Consider the following 16288-nt stretch of genomic DNA (forward strand, 5'->3'; position numbering starts at 1 on the left):
CGAGACCTGCAGCGTTACCAGTAGCAGAGGGAGGGTAGAGCAGATAAGGGCGATGATCATAAGGAGCTGTCGTGTTAGGGTAGACCATACGAACATATCAACGTCCCCCCCCCCCAGGCGGACGTGCCAGCCCCACTGGGAAACACGTGTCCCCCCCTCCCCCTCCCCCTCCCCCGAGCTTGGTCAACACCCCTGTGTGGCAAGGTCCCCCCCCTCCCTCCCTCCCCCAATTCAATACATTCCACTATTTCTCGCCTGGGTTGTCCCCCCCCCCCTCTGTCCCCCCATACAATATTCACATGATTCATCTCTACTCATCTGAAAGCAAGAATCAGTACCAGGGTTCGAAACCTTACCCTCCCCCCCCACCCCCCTAACACCTCCTCGTAGGCACGGGTAAAGACCAGGGGGAGGGGGAGGGGGTCTTCAGGCCCTGGTCACAACACGGGCCAGGCTGGGTTACATGTGATAATACAGGAGGAGGACAACGCGGGCCAGGCTGGGTTACATGTGATAATACAGGAGGAGGACAACGCGGGCCAGACTGGGTTACATGTGATAATACAGGAGGAGGACAACGCGGGCCAGGCTGGGCTACATGTGATAATACAGGAGGAGGACAACACGGGCCAGGCTGGGTTACATGTGATAATACAGGAGGAGGACAACGCGGGCCAGACTGGGTTACATGTGATAATACAGGAGGAGGACAACGCGGGCCAGGCTGGGTTACATGTGATAATACAGGAATAGGACAACACGGGCCAGGCTGGGTTACATGTGATAATACAGGAGGAGGACAACACGGGCCAGGCTGGGTTACATGTGATAATACAGGAGGAGGACAACACGGGCCAGGCTGGGTTACATGTGATAATACAGGAGGAGGACAACACGGGCCAGGCTGGGTTACATGTGATAATACAGAAGGAGGACAACGCGGGCCAGACTGGGTTACATGTGATAATACAGGAGGAGGACAACGCGGGCCAGGCTGGGCTACATGTGATAAAACAGGAGGACAACGCGGGCCAGACTGGGTTACATGTGATAATACAGGAGGAGGACAACACGGGCCAGGCTGGGTTACATGTGATAATACAGGAGGGAAGGAGAGATTATCGTTATCTTTACCTGCCACGACCTTTGGAGGTCTTATCAGGGTCGTCTTGGGCGTCCACGGCTCCTCTGCCGCCCTCAGCCGCCCGCCGCCCACCGCCGCCCACAGCCTCTTGCTCTACACCCCGCCTGTTGAAGAACGAGATGGGGGTTACCAACACACGCACACACACAGTAGGAGAGAGAGAGAGAGAGAGAGAGAGAGAGAGAGAGAGAGAGAGAGAGAGAGAGAGAGAGAGAGAGAGAGAGAGAGAGAAATATACATATATTATTTTCATCTTATGTATTCCCAGATCCCACTCTCATGGGTGGAAAGGTTATATGAAGAGTAATCATATATATATATATATATATATATATATATATATATATATATATATATATATATATATATATATATATATATCATAACGGTTCATCCTCGTGTGGTTGATCTACACAAGAAACAAAAAAAAAAAAAGGAAGCAGCGGTAAATCACAAGCCGAAGGTACACGGTCCAAGGATTCAGGAGAACACAGGCAGACACCTTATGTGGAACATGGGAGATGGAGGATTACAGTCTAATTAATCATGGAAGTATAACGAGGAGGTGGCTGGCCAGGGTGGGCGAACCACAGGCACTACCAGTATGTCGACCTGATTGGTCCACACGCTAACAAGCGCCCCAGTCGCCACCTGCTCACCTTAACAGCCAAGTGGGTCGAGCAGGTCGGGCAGTAATTACATATAATTTTTTTTTGTCTCACACTCGGGACTTCAATCCCATCCTGACCACAGCATGACCTACACAGGAAAGGTCAAGATTCATGTACACCTACACAAGTAAGGTCAAGACTGATGTACACTTACACAGGTAAGGTCAAGATTCGTGTACACCTACACTCGTGCGACAAAGCAAAAAAAAAATATATATATATATATAATATATATATATTGGGAAATATAGAAAATATAATAGATATAAATATGATATATATATATATATATATATATATATATATATATATATATATATATATATATATATATATATATATATATATATATATATATATATATATATATACGCTGGGAAACCTACTTGTGAGACATACTACTGAGAAATATACCTATGAAACATACTACTGAGAAATACCCTTGAGAAACCTATTACTGAGAAAGACATTACTGGGAAATATAGGGAGTTGATGATGTGGCAACACTGAGGGAGGAGGCAGGGAGGAGGCAGGGTGGCGGGAAGAGCAGCAGGAGCGACGGCGCTGCCAGGGGTACGAGGTGCGACTGTCCTCCTCCCCACGTAAGGAGAAATCTAACATTATGGAGGTTGAAACCCGACCAATATTTCTCTCTTTTCTTGACTCAAGTGAACGAAAACCTCTCAAATTGATGTATATATATATTGTGTGTGTGTGTGTGTATGCCTCTTGGCCTTATGCAAATGAGGGTGGTGCCGATTTAGGCGGGCAAGTCCGGGTAATGGCGCCGCTCCAACGTATCCTACACTCGCCCAAGAAGAAGAGGAAGAGAAAAATGTATTAAATCTATATTTATTTATATATCTACTGAGGTAAGCGAAGGTCGTCGCGAAATTATAGACGATGCAGATCACGGGAAAGTTTGCACAGCCGTCGCCAAATTATTATATAAGGCGCAGGGTAGATATGATTGCCGCCAAACGCCAAATTCACATTTATTACGTCAAATTAAGATCTATTTCAACTTATTTTCTTTGGTTATACTTTACACTTAATATAATTTTTTGTTATTTGTTACTTCAGTGTCATTATTTATAGAGAATCTTTGCTTAACGCTTGTAATTTCCATAAATTCTTGTTTTCTGACCATCTTACCTGGCTCATGCATTCAATTGAAAGTACAAATAAAATCCAAACAATTGTCTTACAATTACTTTTTATATTACAAAAATCTTTTAATTATAATGTTAGTAGTAGTAGTAGTAGTAGTGGTTGTAGTAGTAGTAGTAGTAGTAGTTGTAGTAGTAGTAGTAGTAGTAGTAGTAATAATAATAATAATAATAATAATAACTGTAAATATAGATAATTCATAATGATATGGGGATTATCCCAAAGGAATAATGATCAAAATCTTTATATCAACGTGAAAATAACATATATAAAAACAGCGCCATCCCAACCACTGTGGATGACGGGGTTCTTCTTAGAACTACAACCTTAGGGACGAGGGATCTCTGGTTGGTGGGAGTTGACGGTGGCCGGGTCAGTGCAGTAGCTTCATCTACCCATCCATCACACTTATCCACCCTTCTACCACACTTATCTACCCTTCCACCAGACTTATCTATCCTTCCACCACACTTATTCACCCTTCCACCACACTTATCTACCCTTCCACCACACTTATCTACCCTTCCACCACACTTATTCACCCTTCCACCACATTTATCTACCCTTCCACCACACTTACACTAATAAAAGTAAGACTTTACACCTTCTCACACAAGAATCTTCCAAATCTCATGTTATGTCTCATGGCTGTTCTGGCCACACCCACACAACGACCTCCCCCCCAGACACGCCTACATTCCCTCCCTCCACCCTCCAGTACACGCCCACGCTGACCCCGGCACGCCCAGAACGGGCAGTGGGCGGGGGGGGGGGGGGAGTCCAGGCCATCCTGTTGGGTGATACTGTTGAAGGTCCTCCAACGGTTACTTAACGGAGCCGAAAACAGGACAACAGAAAATGGAATTAACACCCCCCCCCCTCCCTCTTGCATCTATCACAAAAAACGGGGTTGAAATTATAGAAAACGAACCAAAATTCATTCATCAAAGCCATACACAGTTCATTCATCATAGCCACAGTTCATTCATCAAAGCCACAGTTCATTCATCAAAGCCACAGTTCATTCATCATAGCCACAGTTCATTCATCAAAGCCACAGTTCATTCATCATAGCCACAGTTCATTCATCATAGCCACAGTTCATTCATCAAAGCCACAGTTCATTCATCAAAGCCACAGTTCATTCATCATAGCCACAGTTCATTCATCATAGCCACAGTTCATTCATCAAAGCCACAATTCATTCATCATAGCCACAGTTCATTCATCATAGCCACAGTTCATTCATCATAGCCACAGTTCATTCATCAAAGCCACAGTTCATTCATCATAGCCACAGTTCATTCATCATAGCCACAGTTCATTCATCATAGCCACAGTTCATTCATCAAAGACACAGTTCATTCATCATAGCCACAGTTCATTCATCAAAGCCACAGTTCATTCATCATAGCCACAGTTCATTCATCATAGCCACAGTTCATTCATCATAGCCACAGTTCATTCATCAAAGACACAGTTCATTCCTCATAGCCACTGTTCATTCATCATTAAATGACCATTGAAATACACATTAAATGACCATTGAAATACACATTAAATGACCATTGAAATACACATTAAATGACCATTGAAATACACATTAAATGACCATTGAAATACACATTAAATGACCATTGAAATACACATTAAATGACCATTGAAATACACATTAAATAACCATTGAAATACACATTAAATGACCATTGAAATACACATTAAATGACCATTGAAATACACATTAAATGACCATTGAAATACACATTAAATGACCATTGAACTGGAATGATACAATGAACGTTAGCAATGAGACCCAATGTAAACGTGTGGGCCTCCATGTTTGTTTACTATATGGCGTGTGGCCAGCACAGATGGCTGGAGAGGCACTGCTGCTCACTGGTGTGGCCAGCACAGATGGCTGGAGAGGCACTGCTGCTCACTGGTGTGGCCAGCACAGATGGCAGGAGAGGCACTGCTGCTCACTGGTGTGGCCAGCACAGATGGCAGGAGAGGCACTGCTGCTCACTGGTGTGGCCAGCACAGATGGCAGGAGAGGCACTGCTGCTCACTGGTGTGGCCAGCACAGATGGCAGGAGAGGCACTGCTGCTCACTGGTGTGGCCAGCACAGATGGCTGGAGAGGGACTGCTGCTCACTGGTGTGGCCAGCACAGATGGCTGGAGAGGGACTGCTGCTCACTGGAGTGGATCAGAAAGACGCAGTAGAGGGGCACGGAGTGTGCAGAACGTAGCAGGGTAAGGTGGTTAGGTCGGCGTGTGGGGAGAGACCACAAACGACCCTTCGAGCAAGAGAGAAACGAGATGGTTTCATTGAAGACCCCCTAATAGAAACCCTCATAGCACTTATACCGCACTTATTCTACTATTACTTGTAGTTGTAGTAGTAGTAGTAGTAGTAGTAGTAGTCGTAGTGGTAGCTGTCATTAAAGCTACAGCCGCCGATGTGGTACATGTGGGTAGGTTAACACAGTCATCAGACTACAATGCTATCTATGTACAGTGAAACACAAGAGTCCTTTCCCATTTTCCACTTGGAAGAAAACGCCTTGTGTGGGTATTCCACGATGGGGGTGCTTCTTCCCCTCACCAAGCCAATACTTGATACTCCTCATTAGTGAGCACACACACACACACACACACACACACACACACACACACACACACACACACACACACACGTCACTAAATGTCCAAATATTAAAGTAACAAACTTGGACACATAATATCATTATTTTCCACTATATTCACCAACTAATTTGTACCGATAATACTGACCGATTATGGTTCTAATATTACGTTCACAACGTACGTCAGATAGGCCACCCTCACGGATATGATAGCGATAAGGGGTCTTCAAGTCCCCTGGTGGGACTCGAACCCTTGATCACAAAGAACGAAACACATTGGTCAGGCTTGCCAACTGCCGGAGTGGAGTCGAGCCGAGGTTTTCACTATGTTTCGCCAGATGTCACATCTCCATCGGACAAGGAGGGGAAGAGACTTTTTTTGCTGACTGTACGTTGGCAGGAGGTGGCTCTGTGCAGAGAGAACATATCATCTCTGACACAGACAGGTAAACATAGATATATATATATATCTATAGATATACCTGTGTATATAACCATTTGGGCTTCACCCTGTGTCAGAGAATGTTCAATAGATGCAAATGAGAACACGTGAAGCAGGAGACGGGAATAACTCAAGTGGGGCGTCGTGTATTCCGGTCATAAAACCTCCCACGCGCTGGTAACATGAGACAATGGTATCCAATGTCTTGTTCTTGTCATCCTCCAACTCAACGTCAAGAGAAGTGCGCGTCCGCCACCTCACACCTCCTCTACTGATGCAACCACGACCACACATCAAACATCTTCACATCTCCCGGCACTAAAGCAAGACCAGAAGAATATACCATTTTTTTTCTCTCTCTTTCTCGTCTCTCTTCCTTGAAGGGTGCAGCACCAGCAGCGGTGGCGGCCAGAGAGAGAGAGCCACTCCACCCAGTGGGAGACACTCCTTCCTTCATGATGATGATGGCTGGTTGGCTGGCTGGTTGGCTGGTTGGGTGGCTGACTGACTGGGTGACTGGGTGACTGGGTGGCTGAGTGGCTGACTGGGTGGTTGGCGTCTGCTGGTTTACCCCGGAGGAGACAGTGTATGCCCCTCAGTGTGCCACGTACAGGAAGCACGTCTCCTCGCCACACAGCACCTGGCCACCTCCATTGCTTACACTGTAGCAAAAACTTGACTGGCACGGTAGCCGGAGAAGGCCAGGTGCTCGCACGTGTGGCCACACACACTCACCTCCTCCTCCTCCTCCTCCTCCATAACTGGCCACGCCGGAGCACCACCCACCCCCTCACTCACTCCTCCAGGTGGAGGACATCAAGAGGGGCGATCGCCACAGTGGGAGTCGCATTCCTCACAATATATTAGATACAATCACATTCCTGGGGGCGCGCCGTTTGGGTAAAGCGCACACACACACACACACGAGGGTCGTCACACCACCCGTACTCTCGGTCCTGCCACACGGGGGTTTCTTCACTAAACCCAATATTTACATAGGCATAACATGAACTGGAACTCGCACTTACTCCAGTAATGAAGAGGGACGAACACCAGGGGTATGTCTGGAGGCCCGAGCTGTCATGCACTGCGCGTCGCACACTACCAAACCCAATCAATCTCGAGCCAGAGAGGGAGGGACCACCGCCATCCCTGGCTCCTCCACCGTCCCGTCCCACACTTTCCACAAATGCTGGGATGGTGGCATGGGATGGTGGCATGGGATGGTGGCATGGGATGGTGGCATGGGATGGTGGTGTGGGATGATGGGGGTACGGGACCCACGTAACGACCCCTCTCCCCCCCTACACCTGATCGTAGCGCTGGTCGTACGCGATCATTACGACGTAACGTGCGACCACTGCTCCGTCGCAGCCAAGACGATCCGGACGCATTCAGGTCCGCCCTTAATCATTTCTCAATCCCTGGGCGCTCCCGACGCGAGGGGGGAATGATGGAGCAGGGGGGGGGGGCGATTCACAACTATATCGTCGGGGCGTAGGCGTGGGTGTGGGCGTGGGCGTGGGCAGGGGTAGGGAGGAGGATTATAGCCTGCGTTGCCCCATCTCTGGGCGGACCCGACCCCGCTACATCTTCCCCCCCCCCCCCCCCGCCCCGCCAACACACAGCGGCCGGTAACCCCGCCCCGCCCCGCCCCGCCCCGCACACGCTGTGGTTAGCCCGCACTGCACCAGCCCAGCCCATCGCTTGTTACTGCGTCTCCAGACACCCCCCCCCCAATGTGGGTGCTCACAACCCATGTGGTTGTGACCCTCCCTCACCAGGTAGGTGGAGGGGGGGGTGCTCACCCACCCCCCCCTCACGACTCTCACCCACTCTCACTCACACACACTCTCACCCAAGACTCTCACTCACACACACTCTCACCCAAGACTCTCACTCACACACACTCTCACCCAAGACTCTCACTCACACACACTCTCACCCAAGACTCTCACTCACATGTCTACACATCTCTCGTGTTACCCACAAGGTTCATATTACTAAACATTGGATCTGTAAATGATCTTTATGTTCGTCCCATGAGAAGCGCACCTGGGAGACTTGTACACAGGGGCTGGGAGACTTGCACTGGGGGACTTGTACAGGGGGACCTGGAAGACTTGTATAGGGGGACCTGGGAACTTGTACTGAGGGACCTAGGCTGAGAAGGACCTGGGCTGTGGGGTACCTGGGCTGTGGGGTACCTGGGCTGGGGGGTACCTGGGCTGTGGGGTACCTGGGCTGTGGGGTACCTGGGCTGGGGGGAACCTGGGCTAAGGGGTACCTGGGCTGTGGGGTACCTGGGCTGTGGGGTACCTGGGCTGGGGGGTACCTGGACTGTGGGGTACCTGGGCTGGGGGGTACCTGGGCTGAGGGGTACCTGGGCTGGGGGGGGGGATGAAGAGCCAACATAAAGATGCAGATATTGTGGGGTCGCCTGGGCGTCCCACGCTCCCGAGGTAGCGCCCCCGTCACATTCGGGGAAACGGCCGCTCAATATGGCGACCCAACTACTTATTTGTTCCTTTTTTGTTGTTGTTAATATTGGTGATTATCCCCACCCGCCATCTTTACTGCCTGGCTCAGGGGAGGGTTTCTATCCTCCCCTCCTGTAAATCACCTGGCTTAACATAGCTAGTAGACTAAATCCCCTACAACGGATACATTACGTAGTTTTATCTTCACTGGTGTTGACGGGCACTTCTTGCCTCCTTCTGTTTGTGTCGACTCCCGTTACCCGTTGGGATCTCGCCTGATCTACAACAGAAACAAGAGACACTACCTCGACATGCAATGTGGAGAGGGATGAACTGGTCAGCGAACAGGTGCTATACGGGGGATGTCCGTCATCATGATGACGGAGGGGGAGTGAGCGAGGGGAGGTGTTCGAGGCGAGTGAGTATGTGATACAGGCGCCACAACATGCAGCAGGTTCTGCTTGGTCTCCTGCTTGTGGCGAGGGAGCAGACACCTGCTGTGTCGGGGTCTGGTTGATCTCTGATTAATCCCGGAAACACACAATGGACAGACGAGCCGCCATCATTCCTCAGCAAAACATGCCACCTCTGTGTGTCCATCTTCATACCTTCACCTTCATACATCTACGTTTGGAGGGGCAGAACGGTCCATCTTGCGCAGTTTTTACGCTGACTTTCGACCAGTACCGCTTGGCCAGCCTCCAGCTGTGCTGACCGTACAGCGGATGTCATCTTGTGGAAGTTCTTCTGAACCTTGATCTTCATCGCAGTTTTATTGCTCGTGTTAACTCGTTACATTCAGGAAAGCTACCGAATGAACCATGTAACGACCAATTTATGTTCACGATGATAACAAGGTCATGTCATCACGATTTCACTGGTAGGAAATATACTGATTTAACATCCTCTTCAACTTGATCGATGTTTTTGAGCTTTATCGAACACTGTCTCTGCCAAAGTCATTTCTTTTCCTCTTCCTCGTCCCCCAAATCTCGAACTCTCGCAACAAAATACATTTCAATCTCGTTTTTAGGCCCATGGTCTGCTTCGTGTCCACGGCAGATAATTCCAATGCCACTTTCTTCATTCCACCGCCTACTAACCCAAGCTCTTTCGTATATTACCTTGAAGGAGGAGGCTTGCAAGTACCCCAATCTAAGCTGCAGATGGACGAGACGTCCAGACACCAGATGGCCCGCCTCCCTCTCTCCTTAACCAGCGTCCAGCCCAGATAACTCCAACTCTCGCATGACCATTTACTTTTGTCTTAAAGAGTCCAAAAACATTCCCTTCTTAGAAGCGCCCCTCTGCAGCCCGTCCTGGGTTCGAAACCCTTCAAACTATGGCTCTGGAGGTATCATCCACCGTGGTGTCCACACTACGAGACTTCATCCAATATCTAGAACACTATTCCTTGTATTACGTAGACGGATATAGCAGTACTGGTGCTGGCCTGTCTTATACTGCTCAACTCTGGTCATTCTCTCTTACATATTTGGTAATTATTATTATTATCATTATTATGATGATGATTATTATTATTATTATTATTATCATTATTATCATTATTATTATTACTGTTATCATTATTATTATCTTTATTATTATTATAATTATCTTATTAATATTGTTGTTATTATTATTATTAATATCATTATTATTATTATTATTATTATTATTATTATTATTATTATGTCAACTGGTGACCATCTTTGTATCGGCCGCACATCCTGGAAGATGCCCTCCACGCAGTAGCTGGGTTGTGATGTATTCCTTAGAGAATGTGACCTTATCCCTGGCCTGTTGACCCAGCCTCAACGAAGAGTAACTTGTGACCTGCCCTGCAGCCAGCCACCTGCATCCCACCATCCCCTCTGTTCATCACCACACACTTCTCGCCCCCCCGGCTGATCCATTCCCATGTTCCCTCTCTCCACCCCTATCACGCATGGTGTTCCTGGTGTACAAGGCTGGGCCAACACTGTGTTCCTGGTGTACAAGGCTGGGCCAACACTGTGTTCCTGGTGTACAAGGCTGGGCCAACACTGTGTTCCTGGTGTACAAGGCTGGGCCAACACTGTGTTCCTGGTGTACAAGGCTGGGCCAACACTGTGTTCCTGGTGTACAAGGCTGGGCCAACACTGTGTTCCTGGTGTACAAGGCTGGGCCAACACTGTGTTCCTGGTGTACAAGGCTGGGCCAACACTGTGTTCCTGGTGTACAAGGCTGGGCCAACACTGTGTTCCTGGTGTACAAGGCTGGGCCAACACTGTGTTCCTGGTGTACAAGGCTGGGCCAACACTGTGTTCCTGGTGTACAAGGCTGGGCCAACACTGTGTTCCTGGTGTACAAGGCTGGGCCAACACTGTGTTCCTGGTGTACAAGGCTGGGCCAACACTGTGTTCCTGGTGTACAAGGCTGGGCCAACACTGTGTTCCTGGTGTACAAGGCTGGGCCAACACTGTGTTCATGACTGTACAGGTGGGAGGAGGGGGGGGGGAGTCATGCAGACATTTAACACGTCCAGGAAGTTTTTATACAATGCCTGACCACGCCCGACACCTGTGTGTGTGTGTGTGTGTGTGTGTGTGTGTGTGTGTGTGTGTGTGTCTGTGTGTGTGTGTGTGTGTGTGTGTGTCTGTGTGTGTGTGTGTGTGTGTGTGTGTGTGTGTGTGTACTGTAGGAAACACGGGGGGAGGTGTTCTACACTCGTAGGGGGTGTGATGAGGGGGAGGCCAGATAATGACGATTCAACACCTGCCGCAGACCACCCCACCTATTACCACAGGGCACAACACCTGCCGCAGACCACCCCACCTATTACCACAGAGCACAACACCTGCCGCAGACCACCCCACCTATTACACCACAGGGCACAACACCTGCCGCAGACCACCCCACCTATTACCACAGGGCACAACACCTGCCGCAGACCACCCCACCTATTACCACAGAGCACAACACCTGCCGCAGACCACCCCACCTATTACACCACAGGGCACAACACCTGCCGCAGACCACCCCACCTATTACCACAGGGCACAACACCTGCCGCAGACCACCCCACCTATTACACCACAGGGCACAACACCTGCCGCAGACCACCCCACCTATTACCACAGGGCACAACACCTGCCGCAGACCACCCCACCTATTACCACAGAGCACAACACCTGCCGCAGACCACCCTACCTATTACCACAGAGCACAACACCTGCCGCAGACCACCCCACCTATTACACCACAGGGCACAACACCTGCCGCAGACCACCCCACCTATTACCACAGGGCACAACACCTGCCGCAGACCACCCCACCTATTACACCACAGGGCACAACACCTGCCGCAGACCACCCCACCTATTACCACAGGGCACAACACCTGCCGCAGACCACCCTACCTATTACCACAGAGCACAACACCTGCCGCAGACCACCCCCACCTATTACCACAGGGCACAACACCTGCCGCAGACCACCCCACCTATTACCACAGGGCACAACACCTGCCGCAGACCACCCCACCTATTACCACAGGGCACAACACCTGCCGCAGACCACCCCCACCTATTACCACAGGGCACAACACCTGCAGCAGACCACCCCCACCTATTACCACAGGGCACAACACCTGCCGCAGACCACCCCCACCTATTACCACAGAGCATAACGGGTCTTGTCTGAATGTGCCACAGCTCTGTGCCCTTCTGTGCTCCACCCATGGTCTACTTCCCGACCACGCGGCCCTCACTCCACCCGCCACAATTACCACAGCAGTATTCGACCCTACCACAGTGGTAGGGCTTTGGTGTGGGTCCGTGACGACCCCAGGTTACGCATCCTATGGTCCGTGACGACCCAGGTTACGCATCCCATGGTCCGTGACGATCCCAGGTGACGTATCCCATGGTCCGTGACGACCCTAGGTTACGCATCCCATGGTTCGTGACGACCCCAGGTTACGCATCCCATGGTCCGTGACGACCCTAGGTTACGCATCCCATGGTCCGTGACGACCCTAGGTTACGCATCCCATGGTTCGCCAGCAAGACTCACATGATGGTCCGCCACCAGACGCCCTTGTAGCCAAGTGTCAGATTACACTTACCAGGGACCACAACACACCCAGCCATGATCAACACCAAGTATACATAGAAATATACATATTATAATACACAAACACACACACACACACACACACATATATATATATATATATATATATATATATATATATATATATATATATATATATATATATATATACATCCAGTGCGGGGCAGGTATTTGTCGTGGCTGTGGTCTCTGGTGAAGACCACAGCCATGCTCTCAGATGATGAGAGGCGGAGGGGGTATGTGATTGCTTATGTGATGGGTTATGTGACATGTGATGACTTATGTGATGGGTTATGTGACATGTGATGACTTATGTGATGGGTTATGTGACATGTGATGACTTATGTGATGGGTTATGTGACGTGATGGGTTATGTGACATGTGATGACTTATGTGATGGGTTATGTGACGTGTGATGGGTTATGTGACGTGATGACTTATGTGATGGGTTATGTGAAGTGATGATTCATGTGATAGGTTATGTAACAAGTGATGACTTATGTGATGGGTTATGTGATAACTTACGCCATGACATGTGATACGTTGTATGACAGCTTATGTGATTATTCATGCCATGACTTATGTGACAAGCAATGTGATAATTCATGCATGACATACAGAGTCGACCAGGCATGATATACAGTGTCGACCATATAGGATATAGTGTCGACCAGGCATGATATACAGTGTCGACCAGGCATGATATACAGTGTCGACCATATAGGATATAGTGTCGACCAGGCAGGATATACAGTGTCGACCATATAGGATATAGTGTCGACCAGGCATGATATACAGTGTCGACCATATAGGATATAGTGTCGACCAGGCATGATATACAGTGTCGACCATATAGGATATAGTGTCGACCAGGCATGATATACAGTGTCGACCAGACAGCATCACATCTGGACACTACATCTGTCATTTCTCTGTCATGCGCCATGCCTACCACGACCACCAGCTGGGGAGGGGGAGGGTCATGGCTTCTCCCCAGCATGCCACAGGATACTGGGGAGGGGAGGATACCTGGGGGAGAGAGAGAGAGAGAGAGGCCAGCCTGGGGGAGGATAGCAGTGTAAATCATGCGGGTGTCGCCCTTACACAAGTAGGTTGGGTGGAGGAGGCGATATCTTCTGGGAAACCATGAAGAATATTGTTACGCAAGATGAGGCATCTTTCTCCCCACCTCCCCTCCCCTCTCCCCAGCTGCTGGGGGGAGCCTGGAGTGTTGGGGTGAAGTGTGAGAGTGGGGAGTGTAGGGGTGATGTGCAGAGACGTGTGTGAGAGTGGGGAGGTATGTGCTAGTGTGTGGTGGGGAGACGAGTGTGGGAAGACGAAGAGTGGTGGGGAGAGGATGAGTGTTGGGGAGAGGAGGTGTTTTGGGAGAGGAGAGTGGTGGGGAGAGGAGGAGTTTGGGGAGAGGAAGTGTGGGAAAAGAAGTGTGGGGAGAGGATGAGTGGTGGTGAGATGAGAGTGGTGGGGAGAGGAGTGTGGGGAGAGGAAGTGTGGGAAAAGAAGTGTGGGGAAAGGATGAGTGGTGGTGAGATGAGAGTGGTGGAGAGAGGAGTGTGGGGAGAGGAGGAGTGTTGGGGAGAGGATGAGTGGTGGGGAGAGAGACATCAGGTTACACACAGTTCAGCAACGCCCCACCGACCCAGACAAGGTCAGCACCCCACCCTTCCCTCATCTCCCCAGACACACTACACCCCGCCCCCTGGCGCCCCATGCTGACGACAGCAATAACAAAAATAGACACATAACAAAAACAACAAACAAACATGCAAATATAAAATACTTATTTCTAAAGTGTAAGTACATACTTAAAGCTCAAGTGTATGTCCTAGTAATAAGCGGGTAGATCCTGTACAACTACTTCTACTTGAAGTGTAAGTAAGCCTGTAAGTAACTGGAGACAAGTGCACTTTTCTAAGTGGCTGAGCTGTGCCTCCCGTACTTAACCACCTAACAACCAGCTGTTACATCACACAGATAACTACCCTGCATCATGTATGTGTGTGTGTATGATGACGACAGTACACACACACACACACACACACACACACAAATAAAAATAAATAATAAAGTTATTTCTACTGATTTACTGCCAGGGCCAACTTTGATCATTTATATGTAAGATCTCGTATATATCAATATGATTAATATTATTATCAGTCATCTTAGACATATCTACGGGGGTGTTCGTAAAAACCAACCATTTATTTTAAAAATATGTACGGAGGTGTCCTTAAAATTATCAAATTTATCGTAAAAATATCTACGGGGGTGTTCTTAAAAATCATCAAATTTATCTTAAAAATATCTACGGGGATGTTCTTAAAAATCATCAAATTTATCTTAAAAATATCTACGGGGATGTTCTTAAAAATCATCCATTTATTTTACCTTCCATACTACAGTGATGAACAACAGGCATGGTGAAGTTGAACACAGTGTTATGATAATCATGACACATAACCAACTGAACGAAAAGTAATAAAGAAAAAAAAAACATTAATATTAAAAATCTCTTTCTTTCCACATCACCAAGATATTCTCTGGCAGTTGCTGGCAACCCCCAACTTTCTTGTCTCCCACTACCTGTGTCTGGCCCTAACGCCCTCCCAGGTTAACAGTCCCATTACCTGTGCATCTACACCCACACCCACTTGAAAACATCCCCCACAGTACACACAGGGAAATTATCCAATAAACAAATTTTAAAATTTTACAAATTACAAAATCTCAACACACGACTAACAATGTATATGTAACCCATATATATATATATATATATATATATATATATATATATATATATATATATATATATATATATATATATATACATATATATATATATATATATATATATATATATATATATATATATATATATATATATATATATACATATATATATATATATATATATATATATATATATATATATATATATATATACATATATATATATATACATATATATATATATATATATATATATATATATATATATATATATATATATATATATATATATATATATATATATATATATATATTTCGATAGAAATGACCAGATGAACAGTATAACTTACTGTACAAGATATAGCGTATCTGCGCTACAAAATATCAGTATTACGCTCCACAATACCAATATGACGCTACAAAATATCCATACTACGCTACAAAATATCAACATTACAAAATACCAGCTTGACGTACAACATACATGAGGACTGTATCACTGGGTACAGCATACCACGGGTCCAGGATGGAAACTCACGACCAGGTTCTGGTCTACATGTAAACCCACAGTGGGTGGGTGGGTTGAGAGAGAGAGAGAGAGGAGGGGGCGTGGCGGATCTGGAGGTCTAAGGGTTCGATCCTTTCCATAAAGCTGGTTATAATAATAACAATAATAATAATAATAATAATAATAATAATAATAATAATAATAATGGCCTCTCCAATCATCAAGGGGGGGGGGGGGGCCTTCTTTCCCTGTCCCCCTTCCTTCAATCATCAAGGAGGGGGGGCCTTCTTTCCCTGTCCCCCCTTCCTTCAATCATCAAGGAGGGGGGTGCATCTTTCACAACCCTCCCTTCCTTCACCA

At 47.6% G+C, this 16288-nt stretch overlaps 1 protein-coding gene across 1 annotated transcript in view; it reads right to left on the reverse strand.

The window, feature by feature from the left end:
• Positions 1 to 16288, reverse strand: part of LOC139761153 (uncharacterized) — an 85026-nt gene that overhangs the window by 47362 nt on the left and 21376 nt on the right. Inside the window, 1 exon segment of the mRNA XM_071685115.1 lies at positions 1135 to 1248. Coding sequence (XP_071541216.1) covers positions 1135 to 1248 — 114 coding nt within the window.

This window comes from Panulirus ornatus, chromosome 39 (genome assembly GCF_036320965.1).
Source record: "Panulirus ornatus isolate Po-2019 chromosome 39, ASM3632096v1, whole genome shotgun sequence".
NCBI lineage: Eukaryota > Metazoa > Arthropoda > Malacostraca > Decapoda > Palinuridae > Panulirus > Panulirus ornatus.